Source organism: Metopolophium dirhodum, chromosome 7 (genome assembly GCF_019925205.1).
Source record: "Metopolophium dirhodum isolate CAU chromosome 7, ASM1992520v1, whole genome shotgun sequence".
Lineage (NCBI taxonomy): Eukaryota > Metazoa > Arthropoda > Insecta > Hemiptera > Aphididae > Metopolophium > Metopolophium dirhodum.
In genome coordinates, this window is record NC_083566.1 from 23,360,443 (window position 1) to 23,387,829 (window position 27,387).

Below are 27,387 nucleotides of genomic sequence, written 5' to 3' on the forward strand. Positions count from 1 at the left end.
ATTTTACGAGCATGTTTGTAAACTCAATCACCTAACCATTATGCGTTAAACCGCGACTGCAGGTTTCGGTAGCTTTTATTATGGCCCAAACATAAATCGCACAAGAATTTTCAATCACGTGTGTGTTTTTTTTTCTTCACTACACGAACTTTTACAAAGGGTATATAATACGTTTCATAAAATATGTCACGTATGGTTGTATCACGTATGCTAATATTATCGATGAACTTACGTAGTGGATACCATCGCTATCGTTGTCAGGTAGATCAGAGGATACGAACGAAATTCACAGCAATTTTACCACGGCAGTGTATAAATAATTTTTGTCATCACTGCTAAATGGACGTATATACAATATAATATTGTTGCCTATAATAATATTATTATAATATGATGTTGTGATGTGCGCGACCGGCGGCTATATACCAGCATGAAAATACGGTGTGAATATTAAATTCACGATATTTATCAATAAACATTTATAAGTACCTAATACAAGACGTGATTGTAGTAAAGTAAGTAAGTAGGTAACTTTAAACATTGTGATTTTATCAGCAAACTTTATATCAATGCACGTAGTTGTAGGAACTTTACACGAGAGATAGTCTCCATCCATGGCGATTGAGATAAACATAACAGTAGGACGTAAGTAACAATTTAAATTAACTACGAACAACTGGTTATTATGTGTATATGATATTGAAATGCGTTATAATGTTAATACAACCATCATAATATATTTAATATAATAATCATAATTATAAAAATCTTACTTGAGTTGTGTCTATTTTACATTTATTTGAAGAGGCAAAAATGTTCAGCTTGGTACTGCCTTCGGGTAAATTACATTGGTCGATATCCACTCTCCTTAAGTCGATATCGATTCCGCTGGTCCCCCTATAACGAAACAAAACATATTTTATTCTACAATATTATAATTTTACTTGGAATATAATATAATTGTACTGATGGAATGCTATAGTTAGGAAATTTTTGAATAGAAGGGAAGAAAGTACGAAACTCTTTGGCACGTGATTCAAATATCATTCTCGTCAGACAATGACATTTTTTATAAAAAAAAAAAATAATAGAATTTCTGTGACTTTTTAAAGATAAAATTTAAACACAATCTTATCATTTTATCATATCTTAGCTGTATCATCACAAATCATACCAGTATTTGTTTGGTCATTATACTAACAGACTTATAAAATATAGTATAAATCTTTTCTGTACAATATATTTTAAATAATATGCTCTCTAAAATATTATCTCTTATAAGAACATTAATATTTTTACTATAAAAAGTTATAGTGGCAGATGGATAATGATGCATATTATATCAACGTTCGTTAAAATAGTGACTGAACTCATAAGTATAATATTACAACTTAAAACATATGTATATTCAACACACTTATGGATGAAAAACGGTATAAGTTATTGAACTATATAGGTAGATATAATACTCTTGTTTTATTGTTCATAGCATATAGTATTAATTTACTAATTAAAAATGTAAAATAATGATATTTCAAACGCAACAATTATTATAAACATTTAAATCTGCTTCTACAGATAAAACTTATAAAGCACATATATTATAATTTTATAAGAGTAATATTGAAGTCGGAATTTATTTGTATTTAAATCAATTAACAATTTGAAGTGAATATAAATCATTAGTAACGATGATTTCGTAATATTTATAGTTTTCAAGTTTTATTATATTGATTATAATTGATATTACATTGAAGAATATTTTATTGTATTACTTATATAATTATAATATCACTTAACGGAGAAAATTAATTTGTAAAAATCCCTAAACATTAAAAATGATTTAATAATAGTTCTAAAATCATTTTAATTTTAAATAATTTTCTGTAAGTACATCATATTTTTTTAAACCATTGTTATAATTTATTTCAGAATTAAAAATTGTATTTCCGTAAAATAAAACTTTTTTTACATATTTTATAAATTATATTCAGTGTATTTTACAAATAAATATAGTCATCAATATTACAATCTAGATATACTCTATAAATTAAATCATGTTATGGAATTATTGTTGTTATCACACAGTCTTATATTTTATGCAAAAAAAATATTTATAATATATGTAGGGACGAATATATATTATTATACTATAGATACGATTAAATTTTTTCAGCAATTAAACAGCATTGAAGACAAAAATAATGCGTGTTAAAAGTACACAAAAAATTCATTTTTTTAAATAAAATATCTATTATATAATCAAATATAATATTTTTTTTAAATAAAATTGAACTTAGAAAATGGTTTATACTAATATAAAATGTGTGATATAAATTCATATCCGTATAGCATACTTTTTGAACAAATTATTTATATCTGGTGTTGTGCTAATGACCTAAGAATGGAATTAAAAGCTTATACAATTCAATTAGAGCGGATAAATAATAAGTACACTTTAAATCATTTCTCATTAATTTCGTTATACATCAAAATGGTGATAATTTACATAGGTATATTCAATAACAGTTTTATAATGCATTTTATAGTGACAATAGGATTACTATAACTGAACCTAATATGTGAAAATGACTTCGATAGTATTTGTGGTTTTCGAGATTACCAAGTATGAACAAACACACAGTTTATGTGTATGTATATAATATTATTATTTATATTATTGTGCATTGTACAGTTTATTCCAGAAAATGTGACATCAAACTGAATAATTTTGATTTTAATTTCAATTTCACTTATTAATATTTGTTTTTCCTGATTTAAATTTAAAACAATATATTGCTATTATAATTTTATGCATTTTTACATAATTGCACAATATCGATTTGATTGTGTTAAGATTTTTAATAAGATTTTGTACATCATTTTTCTTTTTTTCAACTTAAAATATCAATTTTAAATTTTTACAGTTTTTATTTTTATTTCTAACTACGAGAAACCTGCTATCGTTCGTGCGGGTGTGTAACAGGCCTAAAAAACAAAATATTAGTTATTTATTAATACATATATATGAACATAATTATGTATAGACCTATCGGCTATTGTAGAATTTTTAATTACAAAACAATTATTATTTTGGTATAAATTATCGATTTAAATTGTTTTCAATTTCAATATAAATTTCGAATATCATTAAAAAAAAATATTGTATTTTAATATCACTTTTGATATTTTTTTGGCATATGATTTTTAATGATTTTATCAATATTTAAAATCGATTTCATACCCTGGTTTATTCATGTAATACGGCTGTACCATTATTAAAGGTTGATATAAGCTTGATAATTTAGTGTTTATAATTTATTTTTATTGTTAGGAGATAATTAATACAAATTATGAATAGGTAATGGGTAACCTACAGCTGTACTTCGGGGTGATTCACAAGATGTATCGAGTTTCACGGGGTAGATCATCAAGTCTAACACGTTGATTCCTACCTCTTAGAAAATTTTTATGTAGATTATTTGATATTCCATATATAACAGAACTTTATGAGGTTTTAGTAATAATTCATACACAATCAAAAGCTTTTTTTTTTGAAGTTTTGTAAAGTCATTGCTCCGTATCCTTAAGATGTAATTAATAATATTCTAATTTTCTAATTTGCTAACTATCTGATAGAGTTTGTTGTAATCTGTTTTAATCATGTAATTGCTTTGACTTTCTTGCCAATACATTCAAAATATTTCTATAAGAATCATTGTAGAAGTTGCCTCCCTCCCCCTCTTGACTTTAACTGATTAAATGCAAACCGATTCTAGAATTACCTATTTGAAATGTATATTAATTTAGTAAATCAGTTTCTCCTATATTTAAATTATAGTTATAGTACCTGTCGTAATCTTTTATTCTATTTTAAACATTCAATTTCTATTTATCAATAGAAAAATAATAAATTATAATTTATAGTATAAAATTATATAATGTATAACTTACAATAGGAAGATAATAATTTTCAACATATATAACTATAATAATCTTTTCCAAATTGGTATAAAAATAAATATTTATTTGAATGTCTTTAAAAATATTACTGCACGACATTTATAAATTGAAATTGAATAATTGAATAAATCATTTATTTTATAATATTTAATGTGTGGAAAATGTTCAGTTATTTTTTTATCAGAATTTTTGCATAAAATAACTATTTGTAGTGGTTAATTTATCAAAATTAGCAGACAATATCCGAGAATTTACGTAATTATAGACTTAATATTAAAAAATAACACCCCCAAGGTATTACAATTTACTTGGAATATTTTATAAAGAAGCAAAATGTTTTATGTTACCATTCATAATACCCATTTTTAGGTTGATCCTAAGATGGTTATAATAATAGTAAAAAAAAATATACAGTTTGTAAGTTCAAAATTGACTGAAACTCTAATAATTTCAGTTTATTAGAATTGCAAATAAATTCTCAATATTTTGCATTAAAATGGTGTCAATTTACAATATACAATCATTCTGTAACAGTGTGAAACTTTCCAAATTTTGTAAAGAATTTATGATTTATTGAATAACATGTTTTTTTATTATGTTATGCTCACAATGCTAAAATTTAAATAATTAATTGATTCCCAAAATATTAAAAACGAAAAGAGGCATTGCGAGTACAATATTCAACAAGACTAAACAAGAGAAACGTTATTGCTGGATTACCGTCTAACATTAAAGAGATCAGCCAATTAGTCAAGAGAAACATCAAAACGATACGTGTTAATAAGAAAGTCGGTATCAGTGAGAAATGCCCATCGAATTTGTACAATCCACTACACAATTTATATAGTATAATATTATTCTCGAATCAATTAGAAATGTTTTATCACGATATTTAAAAAAACTACTAGGTAATGTAAGCTATTAATTGTTTTATCACTGGACAAATACTACGTTGTTAAATTTACTATAGTACCTACATGATAATTTAAAAATCATATTTTCATTCGATCACGGATCAACAGCTGCTGGAGCCGAGAATACAACATCAAGGCCGAGCGTATCCATACTCTAAACTCGGAAAATACAAGCACAGTAAAATAATCCGCATAATATGTATCGGATCTCAGCAACTCTCAGGAGCAGCAGAATTATAAGGGTTAATAAAAAATGATTGTTTTAATAACAATCGAACAAAACGATCATGTAATCAAAGATTTGAGTGTCAAGATTAGTTTTTCCACCGCTAAAGAACAAAAAAAAAGAAAGGTTTTCATGGCAAAATAATGACCCGTGACGCGGAACGAGGGGCGACATGTCATACCAAAGTTACAAGAACAGTAACGTGGTGCAAAAAAATTGTCTCACCAATCTAGTTAAGCTACAGGTTTGTAAGGTTTTTTTTTAGTAGAATATTGCTTCCGGGCATTAGTGGAGTCAATTCAAAAGCGTCTTCCTGAAATTTTCGGGCGCAGTGTTTCGTCTAATTTTTTTAGCCAAAATTCATAAATAATTAGTCGGGTTTTTTTCGCTACCAGTCTTCAAGTAAAACCTTCTAACCTCTATACGCAGGGTGCTGCAAATCTGTAATATAATATTATATGAATGTGTATTATTGTGTATGATGTTATTGTGATATCAAGCGTGTTGGTTTTTCGGTGGGTCGTAGCCGTTCGAGTGTGGCTGATTCATGTTCGATGTTGTAGGTGAAATACGCGTTAGGGCACCCCGCGAACACTTCAACGGTTGGCCGAGAATAATTATTATTATTAATAGCCTCACCGCCATACCGTGGCAAGAAAAGCGACCGGTGTCACGGAAACTCACTCACAAACACACACACACACACACACATACGATATATGCGATCTATCGAACAGCGGTCTTGATGAACATCATCCTTGTATAAATAAACATAGTGGTGTAATATTTACAACAGATACGACGTCCAGCAGAGAGCCGAAATACTACGTGTACATAGATTAACCACCCCACCCCCATGATTCTGACACCTTATAAGAGCCGTGCCATTCTACATTACTACGTATAATATATAGGTATATAACAGTTCACCATGGTAAAAGTATTATGTTATAATAATATTACTAACCAGGATAACATTGTACATGTTTACAATTACAACTACTATTCAAAAAATATAGGATGTTAAACATATATAATTATTTATAGGTAGGTACTTTTCAAAAAAAAAAAAGTGGAATACACTTGAAACAGCTCTAATGGATTAACCGATATTTTAGTTCAACATTTTATATTGTTCAAACTAATAGACAATATCAATGTTAACTGTATGTATACATCAGTTGTTTTTAGCAGAACAAATTGGTTATTATTTTTATTCTACAAAACTTTAATAAATTATAATATACTAATAAGTAATAACTACTGTTGTGGTTGTAATAATATTACAAAATATACAAAATAACAACTTTTTCCATTCAGTTTGTTTATATAAGTATAACTCATTACTATTATCAATATAAGTATTCGATTTATTAAAACATATTGAAAATTAAATGATAATATGCCTACTTTCTATGCAATAATCAAAGATTTTAGTTTATGAAATGTTATTGCTCAAAATCCATATTTTAATGTAAATTCTTTTGCCTTGTAATAATTAAATTATTTTTTTAAAGTTCAGTGCACCTACACTTGCTTCTGATTCATATCAACATTTTCAAAGTATCATTTTGAAACCACAAGTCTGTATTCTGTATTTCTGAATCACGAATATATTATGAAAATTCTTCACTCGTCACTTCTTACGTTAAACAATCATACAATTCCAAGCTCAATTAAATTAAATGTATTGGTCTAACTCTAGATAAACGCCTAACCTGGAGCCCACAAATAAAACTTAAGCATAAAACAGTTAACTCTAAACTCCACCTCCAATGACCTCTCTTAAAAGTTGAAACCCAAACTCTCTCCATCCAATAAATTCGCCATATTATACAAATCAATAATTAGAACCGTATGGACTTTCGGTATTCATTTATTGGGTTCTGCAAAGCTCTCTAATACTAAAATAGTAAAATACTCCATGTATATAATATCAAACCTACATCATAAACTACAGCATAAAAACTATTTTATTGTTGCAGGATTGGAAATATAGTTTATAGTATAAGAAATACAAACTATTAGATATTATTTTGTTGTATAATATATTATAATATATGATAAACATTTTGTTAATTACATATCCGTTGTATAAATACTGTCAAAATTAAGTCTGAAATCTATACTTTACGCCACACAACACATTGTCTTGTAAAAAAAAAAAAAAACAATAATATGAATATTGAATTGTGATTTATGGATATTCTCATGCCTTAGATAGGTACTCGTTTCTATTGAGAATACTTCAAGTCAATTCTAACATATTATAACAAACAAATTAAGATTTTATTTTTATAATAACATAGGTATACCTGTAGCCTGTAGGTACTATGTAAAATCATAATGATGTGGATCTCAATAAAACGGTTTATGTAATAAAATATTTTTGGATTTAACCTCTATCACGTGTAATATATTTTAATTTGTTTTGTCTCATCATTTATTATAATCTTATATAATTACAATAAATGTAATTAAATTTGTTTTTCAAGATGTCTTGGAATTTTATTTGCGATCGATAACTATTTACAGTTTATACGGTTTATACGTAAAATTACATAATAACATGAAGACTTTAAATAAATATTATATCTTCAGTACTTTTCATCTTAGTTATAAAATGTACGCTTATTAAAACTACAAATAAAAAAAAATATAATCTGTTTACACTACCAACTTCTAACTAGACTTGGTAAGTCTTAAAAAAAAAAAAATTAGGGGACGGAGTGGCCGAGCGAATTAAGGCCTTGATTGCGACGCGCACCGATGCCGGTTCGAACTCGGCCACGAGTGGCACCGTGACTGTCCGAAGAGAAAGGCCGCCATCCCCCTACCCGGGCATGGAAAATACCTAAGGGTGCCCACTTAAAAATTCTGCCAAAACAAACACACACGTGTTTAAAACCTACAGTACCCTACCCACAATTCCACAATATAACACGGTTATATTATAGAACTGTTTAATTCAAAATATTATTAGGTGAATAAACTTTTCATATTTACTCAAAATCAAAACATAAACCATAAAATATAATAAACATATTGAAAACCATATCATCATGCAAACAACATATATAGTAACAATACATTATTTCCATTGTTGGATATGAATAATAACTATGGTATAATGCCAAAAAAATGTATTCCATTGTCTTTAAAAGTTTAAAATATAGATGACACAGTACTAAAAAAGTACTTATATATTTTTTGAATAAACACATTAAAATATAATATTATTATGTGAACACTTAAACGTCAACAATAATAATACAATTATTTATGATATCGATTAAAAATTTAATATTTGTAATCAGTAGTTGTAATAAATTATTAAACACTCAAATATTATCTTTATCTATATAATTCAATCAATTTTTTTTTGAATTCAGACTTGTATAATGTACAGGTATTATGATTAGGTACTGTATTGGATATTTGAATGTAATAATAATAGTGAAGACAATACTCATTATGCCGAAACTCAGGTATACTATCCTGGATAAAACATACCTACTGATATATACCGGTATAAATTCCTACTGAAGTATGTGTCTTAATGAAAAATACTGTGTCATGACATAAGTTAAAATCAATTAAGAGGATCGGACACAAACAAGAAATCAGTTGAATGCACTACTGACACTAATTCATTAATTAAAAAGCAATTATATTAAATCACAATCGTGTCATATTCAAATGATGGGACTGTAATTCAATATCATATATTGTTCAAACGAGGCGTTTGTGGCTTTCATCATTATTGAATGGATATCATCAAAAAGGATAGCACGGCCGTTCAGCATACGTCACGGAAAACCAACCGTGTATAGTCTTCATTCTCAGAAAACATACCTATATACTAACTAAACAGGGTACTGCTAAAGTAGACCCTTCTGGCAAGTTAATCCATAATCGGATTGTTTGTCTGGAAAAGGATTCACAACCCTCTTGTGGTATGTATAATGAGAGTATGTCGACCTTGATTGCAAAAATGACATAAGTTGAAACATATTATATTAATAAAATGCTATTCCCAAGTATTAATCGTTGTAAATAATCAATGCAATGAAGACACAAAGTTTGGCAAAATAACATGGTAGGTATAAACAGTGATGTATTTTAGTGTCTATACCCACTGTTTTGAAAAGTCTTAACTTTTTTGGATATTTTTTTTTTATTTAACTCCGTTTTTTATCCTTATTATCTTTTAGTTTCACTTTTTTGTTTGACAATATACATTTTTAATCTCATATTACAAAGCAGAATATTCTTCCAGGTATTGTGATATATACAAATCGATATCTTAAAGAGTAGTTATAAATAGTTCTAAGTACAGACACAGGTATATCTCAAAAATTATTAAACTACTACTAAACTAATCAAAACGTTAAGAAGGTTCTTATAAGTAATAACTAATATTAACTATAATACCTATAACAACTTTGAAGTTCGATTATTTGTTTTGAAGTATTCCAAATAATGTTTTGCTTTTAAATATGAAATCAAAAATTAATATTGTCATTTAAAAAAGTATATAAACTTTAAAAATGCTACCGATAAAATTATAAAGTATACCAGTCATATAATAAAATGTATCGTTTTTATGGTATTATTAAAATAAAAAATGCATATGTTTAAATGTTTATATATATACTTATAATGTGATATACTTACTTGAAAAAATACTTAGCGTCCTTGAAAGCAAAAAATGGTACGGTATATGTAAGCATCCATATATTTCCACCACCACAATCATAATATGGTTTGCTCCACTTGCCATCTTCATACGACACAGCTAGGATGTCGTCGGGAAAACTTTTTGTATGACTTGTTTGATTCCAAGTATATGTGTTGATCGCTGAAAACATATTTTTATTGAAACATGAAAACATATTTTACTACAATTGATTGTTTCATTACGTTTTATTGTTTTAAATATAATTTTTAGTATACTAATTATTGTATATATACAATAATAATAGTTATTAATTATGAATTATTAAGGTAGATTGGATATTATGGATTTATTCATAATAATTATCCACCAGTATACATTAACTAACTGAAATGAGCACTTTATTTAAACGCGATATATTTTGCATTTATAAAATGTTTACTGTGAAAAATTTTAACTAAATAGTTATTTATCATGATAAAGGCTACGAGAGGTAAATCAGTAACGTTAAAAGCAAAAGCAAATTACTGTTTAGTGCAGATCATTATGATGCCATAACGTCCTATACTGTTCATCCATATTCATGGAGTTACATTAAACTTATATATTTTGTAGTATAAAGTTTCTATGTCTAACTAAAAAACTAAAATGACCAAAAATCTTAAAAGGTTTAAACCCACCAGGTTTGTTTAAGTTTAACTTATTTTACAGTGAAAAATATACATAAACATATTTCGAAAATCTAAAAAAATAGGTACATTTTAAAACTCCATATGGCATATACGTACCTACAATTTGTACATAAAAGTACGGTTAGTAAAAATGTTATATATAAGTTAATCATAACTATAATAGTCATATTTAATATTTTAATTTTTAAGGTATAATAAACTATAAAGTATGTTGAATCTAAATTTAAAAAATATACATACAAACTATACTAGTATAATAGTGTTTAACTGCTCATGATATTACATACCTAATATCTTAAAATAATTAGCAGTATTTTATTTTATAAATCCCAACCAACATATTTTGATTTTATATTAATTGAAGTAGGTATATTACATTAAACAACGCTATAATCGTTAGTTATTAAATACAATTTAATATATATTATATATCATTGATTAAATATACATATTATATTATATACTATGATATATACATACATACATATATATTTAATCAGTGTATACATTTTTTTTTATTGGTCATGAGCGTCGGAAACTATGGCCATTAGAATTTAGGGGTTACGATCGGTTGAGGAACACGTGTACGTGGGGCGAGGATTCATCACTAATAAACCGGGTGGTTACCCATCCGGAAACTAGCTACGCCGGCCGATGCTTGACTTCAGAATACGTTACTGACTAAGGCTAACCACCAAGCCACACCAGACCACAATATAATATTATATTATAATGCATTTAAGAGGATATTAGCGCAATATTTGTTTTGTCTCTTACACCCACGCGCAACATATATAGATAAAACACATTTACATAATTTTTATATGATTTTTTAATAATCTTATAGTAAAATCAACAACTACAAAAATATAGAGGATACTATTACATATTATTATTTTATTTGTATTTTATTTTATTGACGCCAAATGGCAATAATTTACAAAATAAAATATGTGAAAGTACATAAGTTAAGGTGAACGATAACAGTGCAATATTGAATTAAACAATTTGAACAGTTTTACAACTAGAACGATTACAAACAGCAAATAGATAGATGTAAGTTTTAAATTTAATATTATTTGACTTTATATTAGACTTTACGAAAAATAAACAAACAAATAAGTATCTTAATTTAAATGGACATTAAATTGTTTTGAGACAATATTTAGACAAACCAATATGACCATCAAAAATATTATTTTCCGTAATTTTTGTAATTGTTGATTTTACTCTAAGATGATAACTAAAAAAAAAAAAACACGATTCTGCGTGAATGCGTTTTGTCTATGTTGTGAGATTTATAGGGACAAAAACAAACATTGTGCTGATATTCTCTTTAAGGTATCTTTATACGTAATTATGTTTGAAGTCGAGGTAGGTAGTCAAAATAAATATATATTTAAGTTTTTATAATGCATATATATTTTATAAAACAATTTATAATAACGTACATTTATTTTAAATATTATTCATAAAAAAATGTCGATAAACACGAGTAAACAGGTAGCTATAGCCATACAGGTTATTTCAAATAATGACTAAAAATATTTTTATAGGATTAATTTATTTTTGAATAACTTTTACTTTATTCGATCACTATTCGTTTTTAGCCAAATGAACAATTGATTGCATTATTTATACTTGAAATGACAATCATAACAAATAATGAATACTTAAATGAGCATTTACTTGTTTTTGAACGATTCTTTGAATATTTTAAAATTAATGAAAATATTTAAATATAAATCAATAACTAACTTAAAAATAATATATTTAAAAGCAGAGACGTAGAAGACCCAGTAACAATAAGACATGCCCTAAATATTGAATAATTTATTTTAAATAAAATTGAGATTTAAAATTTCAAGTGGCAGATAATGGTTCATAATTAGCAGTTTTGTTATTTATCTTTTTTCCCCTACAAATACAAAACTTTTCAATTTATTTTAATATATACAGTTGTTTTAATGGTTCGGTAAAAAATAGAAAAATATGCTTCGTTCTAAATGATAATTATATTTTTTCCCCACAAAAAATTAGAAAATAACCTTAACATCGAATATAATTTATAAACACACAAATTGAATGTATTAATTTAATAAAATTAACTACTTTCAGATTTGGTCACTATTATATTATATTTTTAGAAACGTAAATTAACTATAGTGATTATAATCGAGTTAGTTACTACCATAGAAAAATAAAAATATACCCTCAGTTAATATTGGAAAGAGTCCAATTAGAACAACTTGAAATAAAAGCAAAGCAATAAATAATTTTATCTTCAAGGAAAAAAAATAAAACTTAACTAGGTACAATTAAAAATAAAAATATTTGTCGAAAACTATTGCAGATTTATAAAATGCATTTAAACAATTTTTCTATACAAACTTGCACTGTAAATAATTGTTAATTTGACAATTTATATTTATTACGTTGACAAAATATTAGTAAGCATTAAATACTTGATACATTTATTATTACAAACTATAAGATTTAAATCCACTTGCTTTATAAATGCTATGTTTTATAATTTATTTCAAATTAAAGAATTTAAAAAAAAGTATTTATTATATTACTACGATTGTACAATTTATTATAATTGGTAGAAATAATTATTAATAATTATTTAATACAATTAATACTGAAAATATGAATATAATTTATGTCATGTAAGTTGATTTGATTTTTGGAAAAAAATTACAACATTTGTATTAACAATTATTTATATTTAACACCATCTTAAAAGCATTGATACATTTGTTGATTTGTTATTTTTAATTGCTTTTTAAGAGTAATATTATTATGATTTAAGCAACTGTAAGAAAATGAATTTATCATTTGATAAGTTATTGTAATTCATTTTTTCATATTTATTATAAAGAATACAGATTAATGTATACATATAGTATAATATAAAAACAAATTATACTTCTAAATTCTAATGTTTCGGTTGATGTTTGGATTTTAAGTACCTATGTATAAAAAAATTCAGTCACTCTAATTTAGAGAACATTTTAACCAACAATGTTATTTAATATACAGTTAATATAGGTAGGTACCTAAGTATGGCGACAATATACTGTATAATTTAATATTTTAATAGGATTTAAATATCATTATTTCAACATGTCTATAAACACTTTGAATTATTATATGTAATTTAAATTATGTTGTTATTCGTTTAAAACAAACTTTCAATATAATCAAATTTTTTTTTTATGTTTTATTCAATAGCTTCGTGTCATTTTTATGTTTTTTGGCAGGCAACGGAAAATTTAGATCCATAGACTTATTATAGACTTGCGTGCATGGTTATATTGTTGCTTATTGGTTGTAAGTTGTCGATGTAGTTATTTCAATAAAACACGACCGTTTACAATAGATTACGATAACTTCGCATATTGTCAGGCTGTAAGTTTCACTACGGGGTCAAAGGTGTCGATGATTGTATTTCCGTCCCGATACCGTTTATAATTTGTGTATAATGTATAATAATATAATGCGTGTACAATGTTAAATATTGCAGTGTTGTAGGCAGTACCTATACGCGCGTTACTTTCGCGGTAAGCCAATATTATTATGTAGTACAATGTTTAATTTCGGATAAAGTTTACTCATTCCATAAACTTGCCGAGTCCGTTTAATTTCACCCTATGCCGTGCGCGGGTAAAACACTATATAGTATAATATACCATGATGGGTATTGGACTATTAGGACGTGTTCAAATCATAATAATATTATTATGTATAGTATCCAGGTGTAAGTACTCGCCGACGCGTGGTATCATCTGAATGCATGTCACGTGCAACCTTATAACATATGTGACGTATTCATGTGTGGTACAAATTGGGGAGAAACGATCCGATGGTATTTTCTATTTGCCTACTACACTTTGCCCACGTTATCACACCGGATCACTAACACTTCACGTTACGCGCAGAGCAGTATACGTTGAAATTGAAATCAATTAAAAAAAACAACAAAAATTATTTCACATTTTACGGATGTAAGGAAATAATTACGTGGGTTACACTATATAGGCACTATAACGGAAATTAAATGCCAACATAAACTAAGTTTATGATGAATATCGTTTTGAAGACCAACAATCCAATGTAGAAAGATTTAATTAGGCAACTACCTATAGTTCTCTCCATAGTTAAACTGTGCCAGATGTTGCTAAACCTTACAGATGGTAAACACCTGGTATTTATTATATATTTTTTAATTTTACGAAGACAATTGCGAAAAAATTAATTTTTAATTCAAGTGTTTATTTATATCTGGTTGAAAGAATGATTACATCAATAAACAATTTAATGATTCTATAATATTGTTTTGTTTAATTTTTTTCTACCGTAAAATTAATGATTACAATTACAATACACAAATAAATTATGAATAATGCTCTAGTTTTGTAACAAATTCTCTTTTGACAGAGATCGTATAAAAAGGTAATAATTCTTGTATATAAATTCGTTTTGTCATCATTCTAATTCTAATAGAGTAAACTTTGTACTCGTTTTTATTTTTTTTCCCTGTATGTGATGTTTTTTTTTTATTATTTAACCCGTGGCAACTTACGCCGTTGGATGCTTTTCAAACTGCGGGGGAGGGAACTGTAGGTGTAAACACGTGTGTGTAGTTTTGGCAGATTTTTAAGTGGGCACTCGTGGGTATCTGCCATGCTCGGGTGGAGGGATGGCGGCACTTCTCTCCGGACGCCGTGACTTGCCCGAAGAAAAATGCCGCCCGTGAACCGAGGTTTGATTAGCGTCGGCGTGCTTCACAACCGACGCCTTAGTCCACTCGGCCACTCCGTGTGTGATGTTTTTGTAAAATGTAAATTTTGAATAATTATCATAAAAGTGTCATAATATATTTCTTTAAATAGATTAAATTGTCGTGTTTCTTGGTTGAAATTATTTCACTTGATGTTATCAAGATAATATAATTAGCTGATATAATAACTATCGAAATAAAAGTTATCGTAATATGATAATTGTTTTTGAAAATTGAAACAAATTTACAAACACTTAGTTAAAGGACCAAATTATAATTATTATAACTAAGTAACAATTTTTACAAGTTATTAATTTGAGTGTATTATAAAAGTATTCAATACATAATAGAATCTATACAATATGTCAATATATTTTTTGTGATTATTTAAAGTTAAATTAAAATTTGTAAAAATATATCATAACTTATAAGTTTATTTTATGATTTATAATAAGTATTGACATTTAATTTAAAATAAATGTAAATGTAATAATAAAATATAATAATACATTTTATATTTTATATTTTTACTTATATAATATGCCAAGCTACGTAGTATTTCGTATGTATCACTTATTCAAGAAATCCATGTTTTTTTTAACCCTTATCCTATATGCTTATTGTACAAAATTGTATAGATTGTGTATGTGCATTTGTGAAAAAAAAAATAAAAAAATATTTATATTTATATTTCTTATAAAGTATATAAAGGGAACATGTTGATATCTATTAAATTTATTTTAATGAACGTGTAATATCATGTGTAGTACAATTAATTTAATTATTCAATGATATAATATTACGTTCACAAAAACATAAATAGTTAATTTTATAGCGTTATTTACATTGTTTTGTTAGTCTTATTTCATTTTAAAACCCAAAAAAATATAATTGATTATAGACTGCAAATGGTTCGAATATGTATTGTTCGTATGATTCATAAATGGGAATGTAATTTTGAATCCCATGTTAAAACAATATATCCGGATGACATGTTATTTTTTCATCGTTCCATTTATTGAAATTTAAAATATAAGTTCAAAACTCAATAAGAAATATAGAATAAAAACCATAGTAAAATGTTTTTTGTTTAAATAAAAGTTATTCTAATGACAACACGCCAAACTATCTTCTAAAATAAATTTGAATTTGAAAAATACATACCTACACTTTTCCTTTAAAATTGACTTAATTTGTCCACATTATTTTGTTATAAAAACGTATTTCAAAATATTTATGAATACTATTCAATATTCATTAATAATTATAAATATTTATGGATTCAAGTCATACGCCTGTTGACCTACAATAGTTCATAATATATTTTTTATTATATTCTATTATTATATTTATAAATATACTATGTTATTAAATATTCGAATACATAGGCAGCTATATATTTGCTATATACCTAAAGGTAGTTTAATAGATAGTTAATATCAGTTTAACATAATCGTGTATACATATTTTAAAACTTGCTACCCATATAGTCATTTTTATTTAAATTATTTTAAGAAAATTCATTTTATGAAATACAATTTTAATTTATAATCATCATTTTCAATATAAGATTCGTTTTTTAACACAAAATATAACAATCAAACGTTAACATACATTTACAATCGTAAACTAATTTTAAACTATTAAATATATATATAATATATAAATGTATTGGTTATTAATATGTATAAATTTTAAAATTAAAAATATTTAAATTACATCTCGAATTTTAAGAATATTAAAATGATGTTTTTGTCGTTAAATAAAATATGATATTTTATTAGGTTAGATTAGGTAATATATTTTTATACCCAAACATTTTTTTGATTTAACATAAATCTTTCGATTTGAGTGCGCATTTTACAAAACTTTGTCCAATTCCTGTATATTGTTGAGTTGCTATTGTCTGTAAAGCAAAATATGTATTTTCCATTGAAATTTAGTCAATCGTTGACATAATACAATAAGACATAATATAATGTCTGAAAAATTTTGAAAATAAGGATTTCTTTCTAAGTATAAAAACATCAAAAACCTTAAAATTTAAGGAACAATTAAAATTAAAATTATAAATAGTTTTATCGCACATACATTTTATCTTAGTGAGTAGTGACATAGCGTATAATTTTTGGACACTATATATAAGAATTTCCAAGTATCTGTTCTACACTCACACAGCATACAGTCATATTATAAAATGTACTCTCAACTATCAATTTGCTCTGATGAATTAAGAAAATAACACAATATGATTTACAATTTTGATTTCATAACGTATAAGTTTAAGTTGCGTATTTCCGGTATACTTTTTATCGAGTCACATAAAAATACGCACATAATGAAAATAAATTGTTTATAAGCTGATTTTTAACAGTCATCTTATTATATATTTATATTGTTATGTACACTTATGTTTGTGTATCATAAGTCATGATTAAAACCATTCTCATTCTTATAAATACCGCGAGTAGTATCAATATTAGTTACACCAGATTGAACATAATGTGAAAATCACACAGGGCTATTTGATTCCGTTATTCGTGTGTTGTCCAACGATGTGCAAAGAAAGTAGTAAGATAAACATTTACCTTGCACAATTTACTTTATTATGTTGTTCACAGAATGGTGAATTCTAGAGGCATTCGATTTTATGAAGTGGCCAATGGGAAAACAGGTTGGTATATGAAACAATAAAAAATGATTATTAAAATAAATATTTCAGCAGTAAGAATGGCATTAATAATAGTAACTATATTGTCTTCTTACTTTTGAAAACAAACACTAAGTTCTTACATTGCCAACAGTTATTGAACAATAATTTGTAAATTTCCTCTTTTATTTGATATTTTCAGAAAAGTTAAAAATATCGATTGCCTTCTATGTTGCTAATAAGTCATATAATTACTCACAATAAGTTGTTAATAAATCACAATTCACTCCATAAATTAAAATCAAAATATTTTTTTCATTAATTAAAAACTTAACAGTTACCTACCATTTTTTCATTTGTACTGAATTATATTTAAGTAGGTACCTAATTAACCACAAATTTTCTGACATGGTCTTATGATATTTAAAAATTATGCAGAAACAAAATATTGTTTAATATTAATTTAATGGTAAACAAAATTATTTTTAATTTTTTTTTAAATTCTGTTTATATTCCTATTATTATTTATTATTTAAAAGATGATACCTTGCATTTTAATAATTGTATTTATTCATGTGTATTATGTTGTTAAGGTTTAAAAATAACATAATATTGTTTACATAAAAAAATTATGAATATAATTAAATACTGCAATGGTTAAAAAAATTACCATAGAGTTGGTAGGCAAGATTGAATACGTCTAAAATATCAAAAATACAATTCATAAATTGAAAAACCAAAAGAAACATCATTGTGAACACTATCAATCGAAAGTAATTATTTGTAAATTGCGTACCATATACGTAAATTGGTCCTATATTATATGAATTATTTGTAATTAGTCTGTAGACATTTAAAAGATAAATAGTACCTAGCCAATGTTTTTTTTTTATTTACAAATCCTAGTAACAATCCTATTTAAGATTTTAAATCATTTAACATTATTTTTTTTTTTATATAACTTTGACAACATACGCCATTGTTAAGTGAACGGTTTACAACCAATCAACATGGTCTTGATCTAGGTACAGTTGACCTTTCCAGAAAGCTGGTCCGTCATTACCTCATTCACGAGGAGAATGATGTCGACAAGTGAGAAGGAAGAAAGAAGGGGTCGGGGAAAGCTAAGTCGATGAAGTCAAGAACTGCTGACGGTGAGTAGCAGGATCGGTATTATCGAAAACGAATGCGATCACTGGAATACAGTCTGACTCCAAGGAAATAACAGACACAGCATGATCAATGAGAGTGGCTGGCTTGCGAGGTTAGGTGACCTAGTCCCCCAGGACTCAGGCCTCCCCGCAAAATTGGCTCCTGCTTTACACCATTTATTCAAAATCGACTACCTATTGTATATTGCAAAACCACTGTTGTTTTCGTTAACATAAATTGTTTTAATTGTTGTTAACTCCAATAAATTATGGCAGCACCCTTTCCCCTGAAGTAATTATATCGAAAGTGCCGTAGATATAGTGTCAAATATAATATATGGACTATGATTTAATGCAATGATTGAAATGCGTTTGGAATATAGCAACATAACCTAAAAAATATAGTATACATTGAAAAATAAATTATAAAATGTTAATGTTAGATATTATATTTTATTCTTATTTTATAATGTTTTACCTATTTATTCATATGGTATCTTATGTAACTTGTTTAAATTTAAAAATCACCAATCACCTATTATAAAGTATAAAGTCATGAGAAAACGACATAAATAAAAATATACAAGTATATACATAAATATATACAGTGGCAAAGCATGCTTTCATAAGTTACCTGTAACTGTTTAATTACTTGTATAAACAATGTATTAATTAAATATAACATTATTCTATACCGATTATTTTACAGCAAAATAATTATACTGATGACATTGTTAAAATACTTCTGTCTACCTACTGCATAATGTAGTCATGCAAATAATGAGAAATGGTTCAAAGAAACTTGCTGATCATAATGGTTAACTATCAAATTGTTTTATTTAAGAGGTTTGTGAATGTTGCCAATTTAATATGTTCAATCAACTATCACTGACGTGTAGGTTTCATATAATTTTGTAAATAAACCATAATATTTGTTATATCAAAATCCTGTCTTCATGTCCAAACTGTGTAGGTATATTTTTCACAGTTTAATATTTCATACTTTTCATATCTGTATTTAACTATAATACAATAGTAATACCTATGTATTTAGAATATCACCTAATAAAACATTAACGTTGTTTCTTTCAACTTTTTAATTCAAATTTTAACTAATTAAAGTTGATTATAGTTAGCTTTAAAACACATTATTATGTGTTTTATATTTCGAGAAATTCCTTTAATGTATAGGTTTTACGATAAAATGCTTAATATTCTATTATTTATAACAAATTATTAATTAATGCACTATAACAAGTATATAATAATTCACATCAAAAAATTAAGGGGAACAAAATACATTTGTATAAAATATAAATAATTTAAATTATGTTTCTAGTTCAAATTAACAGATTAATAATGAACTATGGAATGAGAATGTTTTTTATTGTAATCAATAATAACTGGAAGAATCGTTTATTACTATTGTCTTGGTGCACTTTACAAATAACTTAAAAGTCATAATATTATCACAAATCTTTTTAAGTCTTAACTGCTACTTAGAAACCCACTAAACAATTTAGTGTAACATGTACATTTTTTACCTAATACAGAAAAATAGAAAATATTCAAAAATATGTGTGATGTAGGTATTAGGTATAATAATATTATTATAAGTACCTACCTATATTTTAATAATATGTTATTTGTGTTGGCCCATTAAAAACCCATCTTTGTTTTGTAAATCAGTATATTATTGTCTATATAGTTCTAATTTTATTTTTATAAAAATTGGTGTATCCATTTGGATAAAAAAAAATACATTTTGTTTATTTACGCACCAACTATGATAATAACTCAGATTCACACAATAGCTTATATTATTTTATACTAGTGTTGATATTTGATAAGTTGGTGAATGGTAATATTTTAACGTGAAAAAATTAATTTATTTTGATAAATTGTAAAGTTGTTTTTTTTTTTTTTGTAAAAGTTTGCGTTAATTGTATGAGATTTATTCTGTTTTAAACTTTAAATAGGCATAGGCGTAGGTAATCTTTATCGTGAATAAAACAATTTCGTTGCATTACATTGTAAATGTATTCTAATGAAAAAAACCTCCCCTTGTGGATTAAAATAGTCTAAATACCGAAATTGATTACACTCGCGTAATAGATGCTTAAATGTTTAATACACTATTATCGCAGTTGTTTCGATCATGTTTACTAAATAATACATTGGATTTATATCAACACATGATAATACAGTGTTTCTGTTTTTATAGCGAAACAGTTTTGGGATATGTTCGGTCGTATTATAATATAGTACACAGCATTATAGTCGTACATATTATTTTATGATTGTCAGATAACAAGAAGTGTATAATATTATCGCACCTGCCGAACATTTACCTGTCTATTTAAAACCCGACCGGTTATCAATACCTACTATTTATTAGGGTGTAGGTATTGTGTGGTTTAATAGTTATTATTCAAAATTATTGTTGTTCCGGGAAGCTGCTGATTTATAATCTGAATTCCGGTTATTTCCGATTACACTGGGCCATCCCAGATTCCTACGATTTAATTTCATGGTTTATAGTCGAAATTAAGAGTCAAATAAAAGAATACAAATATTAGTTGTTCCACTGGATTGCACACATTATAACCACGTCGAAACTTTCTGATTTTTTTTTTATTCCAAAAATAGATAGGTACACCATGCAGCAATAAATAATACGTATTTACTATTCAGTGATCCGAAATTCCGAATTATGGAAAAAATATATGTACCTACAATATATTATACATCTTTCGTTTAAGCTTCAAAGTTCAAAGTAAAGTGTCCATGAATCTATTTATTTATTACTATTGCATTGCACTTACGTAATACCTACAGTGCTTTATTTTGTTATATTATGTATTATGTTTAATTTGGATATGATTGTTGTTATTCACATGGCCAAGGGAGCATACTGCATAAGTACCTATACTAAAGAAATAACTATTAATTTAAGAGTAGAACACGATTGCGTACGTTTGTCCTTTTTGACAACACGATTGCGTATGTTTGTGTAGCAAATATCTTTAAGAAAAAAAAATAAACACTATTGCGTATGAAATTGTATGCAACGTTGTCAAATTTATTAATTTTACAATATACCAAATAAATATCCAGTAAATGTAGACTTTTCTAATAATCAATATAAAAGTTAGTTAGTAATTATTATAGGTGTACAAAAGTCGTATATGTGTGTGTATGTGACTGAGTGATGTGATTATGTGAAGCTGCTCTGGACTCTTTTATTTAATAATTAGATCATATTTTGTATATTGTAAAAGGTTACGATTCACGACTGTTATAAGAGTGGTTTATGTCTATGTACATTGTGAATATAATATGCATTCACAAAGTCATGGCTTTCAACAATATGTTATGATGTTGAGTTGGTTTATGAGCTTGTAACTTAAGAGTTAAAAGACAATGTTTAAATTTGTTATATTATAGATTTGTTAAACAACTTATAAATTATATGTAAATATGTTTCATAACTTCTTTGTTTCATATAACAAACAAACTTTTAAAAATGTTCATTTGGAATTCGACGACTATAAACTTTTTGATATAATAAACATTTTATTTTTATTTTTCATGGAAATGAAATATTTCATGAAATTTTAAAACCCTAACAATAAGCGTAGGTAATAAAAGCTAAATGATTATTAAAAAAGCAATGTTTTTATAAATTATTTTTAGTGTAATCATGTGGTACCTATATACAAGTATGAAAATTGGCAACAACGCTAAATAGTTCATACGCAATCGTGTAGTTGAAAATCAGGTAAAATCGTACGCAATCGTGTAGCTTAAAAGGTGTCACCAAAAACAATCGTACGCAATCGTGTTTTACCCTAATTTAATTTTTTTTTTAATTCATAGGGCATAATTAGATATGTCGTAATTAAAAAAATACCAAAAGCAAAATCTTTTTTAAAATACTTTTTTTATTTTACTCTAATTGTATTAATTATGCTTTGTTTCCAAATAACTTAGATTATTTTAAAGGTAAACAATCATTTTCTTAAAAAAAATGTAACAATTTATGAAATATATATTTTGGTTAAATTTCATATACCTAGGTACATAAAAATCGAACTTCAAGCGAGCTGCTAGGCAGCTTCTTAGTTATAAGTTTATAACGTATTATACATACTAGGTAGGTACCTAATATAATTTTAGGGTTATTTTTAGGTAGCTGTTTGTATTATAATATTATTACTAACAAAACAATAACCGATGTTTTTAAAATTCGCAAATTTTCATCCAACTATTTAACATAGGTATTATTATTCTTTTGATACAAATCTTAGAATTTAGTTCATCTTCAATTTTTTTCTTAAAAATTAAGTATATAGTAGCTAATGTGAAAATCTAAAAACTAGTATCAACTCCCAACTATAGTCTATAAAACAGTTATAACTTATACCTATAACTATATTATTTTTTATTACAAAGTTACCACATTGACATTATATCAATTTGAGTACTCAAAAATATTGGCAACATTAAAAATACACATAAACTTCAAACGAAGTTATAATTTTGAAAATACGTATTTTATATAATAATTTAAAATAATAAAATTTAACCTTTCAAATGTATTACTATCAAACAACTAAATTACTTAATTTGATTACTAATGTGTTCCGTTTATGCTGTGGCAAAAACGCATAGTGTGTCCCACACCTTATAATTTTTTTATATTTTAATTTTAAATGGATGTAATTTAGTGTGGGTAGGTATATTCATAGAAGTATTTGTTTCTTTCGTTTAAATAATGCATATTATATTTAGGTGCATTAGTTATTAGGTATTATAATTTTATATTTTTACTGTCTATAAACTCTGTACATTTTCTAATACCATCAACTCGTTCTGTGTACCGAATATAGTAATACATAGGTAGGTAATATAATATAATATTTTCATTCCAGAATAGGTTTACTTTGAACTCACGGATTCAGTAGTATTATATATTATAAACATTAAAGGTATTCATCAAACATCTATCTATGTATAATCAAGTGTGGGTCTTTTATAATTCTAGGAAAATAGGACTTTACTGACCCAGTAGGGGGTGGCCCTATTTTGCCGTACATTGTAACACTCGAACGCCGTGGCCGGTTAAACATGGGCATACTAATAGGTAAATTAAATTGGAATAAGTAAAATAGATTTTATGTGTTCAGTATTTTAAGTATTTATACTTAATGGGTATATAAAGTTTGTGTTGTATTCAGAATAACGATTATAACTAAGTCTCATAACAACTTGAATCGAATGATGAGAAACAACCAACTAACGCTGGTCCTAATATGGCCCAGAAATACCGTATTGCCATAACTTTGTTATAGGAATAAAATAAAATAAAGACAGTGTTTATTTCAAATTTTATTTTGAAATTACTTGCCAGAAAATAAATAGCTTTCTAATAATTAAAAAAATAGCTACAATAATAATTAATAATTATTATCTTGTAAAATATTTGATTAAAAATAGAGACTCCAAACCATAATGAATTCTGTTTTTATTTTTAATTATCGCTGCCGAAATGCCTAGGTATTCAATGTTATATATGAGTGAAATATTGTCCAAGTATCGATGATAATTTATTATATTTTAATGTAATATCTATTTAAATATAAGATGATATTAAACATAATATTATGACGTCTAACTTCACACTCACAAAAGACGCAACGTATATATTATTATATTATAACAAATACCAAATTATAATAATTGTTCGCGACTGCAACACACGCAACTCACTTGGCTTTCATCATGGGAAATAGGTGGCCAGGTTGGTGTTGATATATAGTGTTGTGGAGTAAAAGGAGATTGAATTATGGAGATGCAGTGACTTGATTTTAAGATCTAGAGTGAGATATTTGTAGTTTGATCAGAATGATGTGATGATTACATTTTTTTATATGACTTACAAAAGACGCCATGACCCACATTAACCAATAATAAATAATTTTCAGAATTTTGATGGATTTTGTCAACATTTGAAAAATTTAAATGCATATAAAAATAACCATGCCTATGTATCTTTAATATTTTTGAACTGCTATTAAAGCATCTTATTAGGACCCTCGCATTAAATGTTCAAGCTTTTTTACTAAGTGAATTGAACCATTTACGGAATATGCTAATATAAATATTTAGTGCCAAATTTCAATAGCTGCCGTTATAAGTTTTTGAGTTGTATAAAAAATACAAAATAAATTTTTTCAAAAATTGCCTTTGCATAAAAATTATCATTTTTATTCATTTTTTTTTTGTTTTTCCGAAGCTTTCAAAAACTAATGGGAAATTTTAATTTTGATCTCCTAAATGCACCAAATAAATTCACTTTTTTATCAAAAAATATGCTAATTTCGAAAATCGGAGCACTTTTACTACCTAACCTAACCTACCCCAAATGTTGATGACAGAAAAAAAACACACAACATTGTAAATACAATACATTCATCGCTACGCTCAGAATCTAAAATACGAAATTCTTTTTGAAATTTGAATATTATTATTAAATTCTTTGCCAACCATGATTGCCAAAAATTTGGACCATACCACTGTTAGTTATCATATTTTATATACAGTGATAAGTATATTATTGAATTTAAATTTAACACATCCATTAAAGACTACAGTGAGCCAATCAATTACGACGTACTAGTACGAGTGTTTACCTATACTTTCCAACTTATTAAATTGTTATGCTAACGTCTTGACTGTTGTATTATTACAGATACAATATTGTAAAATATACATAAGGAACCAAAGCCCAACATCTGAAACGGTTGGGAGGAAGATCCACCCATTTCAGTGGGCTCCTTCCCTTAAATACTCCACTGGTTCTATACAGTTTACCATGGCTACGATCCGCGTATATATTCTCATATTATTATAAAGCTCTTTAAGGAGATCGCATCACGTGTATTTTTCGTACGTTTTAGACCAATGAGCAGTGGTAAATTACACATACTTCCGAATGTCCGATTTTAATTTTTAATATATGTATGAATTCTTTGGCAAAATAACTAGGCTTTCTAGGAAGTCGATTTTCAATTTTAAAGGACCATACAATTTGGACATTTTTTTAAAAAAATCTCATGAAATAATTGCATTACATAGGTATTTATTTTGAGCTATTTGGGTTTTATATCAAAAAAGTGGTACTTACAAAGCATAGTCTAGGAGCTTACGAATTCAACCCTTTTTTTGAAATTACAATCAAATTTCAGGAAGTATGTTTAATTTACTATCGATTTTGGTAGTTTTTATGGGTGACGCATAGAAGAATATATTTCGTTTTTCTCGATATTTTGACATGTGCGTGTGCGTGCGAAAGTGGCACGCGGCGGATTTCGAACGTATCCACGCACACTAATGATCATTTAGTTCGCACACAACTACACTGCGTAACGAGTATAAGACATCGAATTGCCTATACGCGACCCCTTATTAAATCACCGACTTCAATCTCCTTAATAATACATGTATGATTTATGAACAATATATAATATGAACAACTTTAAACGAGCGTAGCGCACTTACCATGTTTATACTGATTGTTGCGTTTTATGACCGATTCAGCAGTCTTCCGGGCGATGAAAAACCATTCACTTGTGTTGGTCAAGTACTTGTACTCGACGGCCAAGTCCTTGGCCAGTATGCCCTCGCCCTTGGGCAGCCGGTACGCGTATGGGCAGAACAGCTGGTAGTGCTTGTACTGGTGTTGATCGTAACAATTTCCCGCCGCGAATATGTCATCGTCGAACTCCACCATGGAAATCACGCCGGCATGCAGCAGATATTCCGAGTCCATGACTTCGGGACCGGCGTACTTCCAAAGCCTTGTCAACATGTTGGCTCTGTTGACGGCCACGTCGGCTTCCACACGAAACCGTTCCTGTAAACAATGCAATCTTTGTTAATATTATATTTTTTACGTTACTACTCGGAGTTAATGCGATAGGTGCACATAATAATTGATTTTATAAAAGTTCGCTATCGAGAGGTACGGCAATGTTACATGATAATTATTTTACATTTTTCGATGATAATATTTTTTATTTTTACAAGTGAAATGCACATTATACTAGTACAACTACAATGGACTATCATGGACATAAAAGAAACAATATTTCTAACATTTTAGATTTCGAGCGAGATCGATGAATGCGTATTGATTTTACAATGATGTGTGTTATTTTTTTGTGTCTGTTATCACTGTTTGGAGCCAGGGCCGGATTGGTATGTATCGGCCCATCGAGATTTTCACTTCTAAGCGGCCCATTTACATATTCACTGGCTCAAAA

At 26.8% G+C, this 27,387-nt stretch overlaps 1 protein-coding gene across 2 annotated transcripts in view; it reads right to left on the reverse strand.

Moving 5' to 3' along the window:
• The window catches only part of LOC132948850 (probable G-protein coupled receptor CG31760), a 181,240-nt gene that overhangs the window by 21,978 nt on the left and 131,875 nt on the right, over positions 1-27,387 (reverse strand). For both annotated transcript variants that reach the window (XM_061019511.1, XM_061019512.1), the window contains exons 3-5: positions 26,624-26,978; positions 9,781-9,964; positions 774-897 (exon numbers count right to left, since the gene is read on the reverse strand). In XM_061019511.1, coding sequence (XP_060875494.1) covers positions 774-897; positions 9,781-9,964; positions 26,624-26,978 — 663 coding nt within the window. The remainder of the gene's footprint in view (positions 1-773; positions 898-9,780; positions 9,965-26,623; positions 26,979-27,387) is intronic.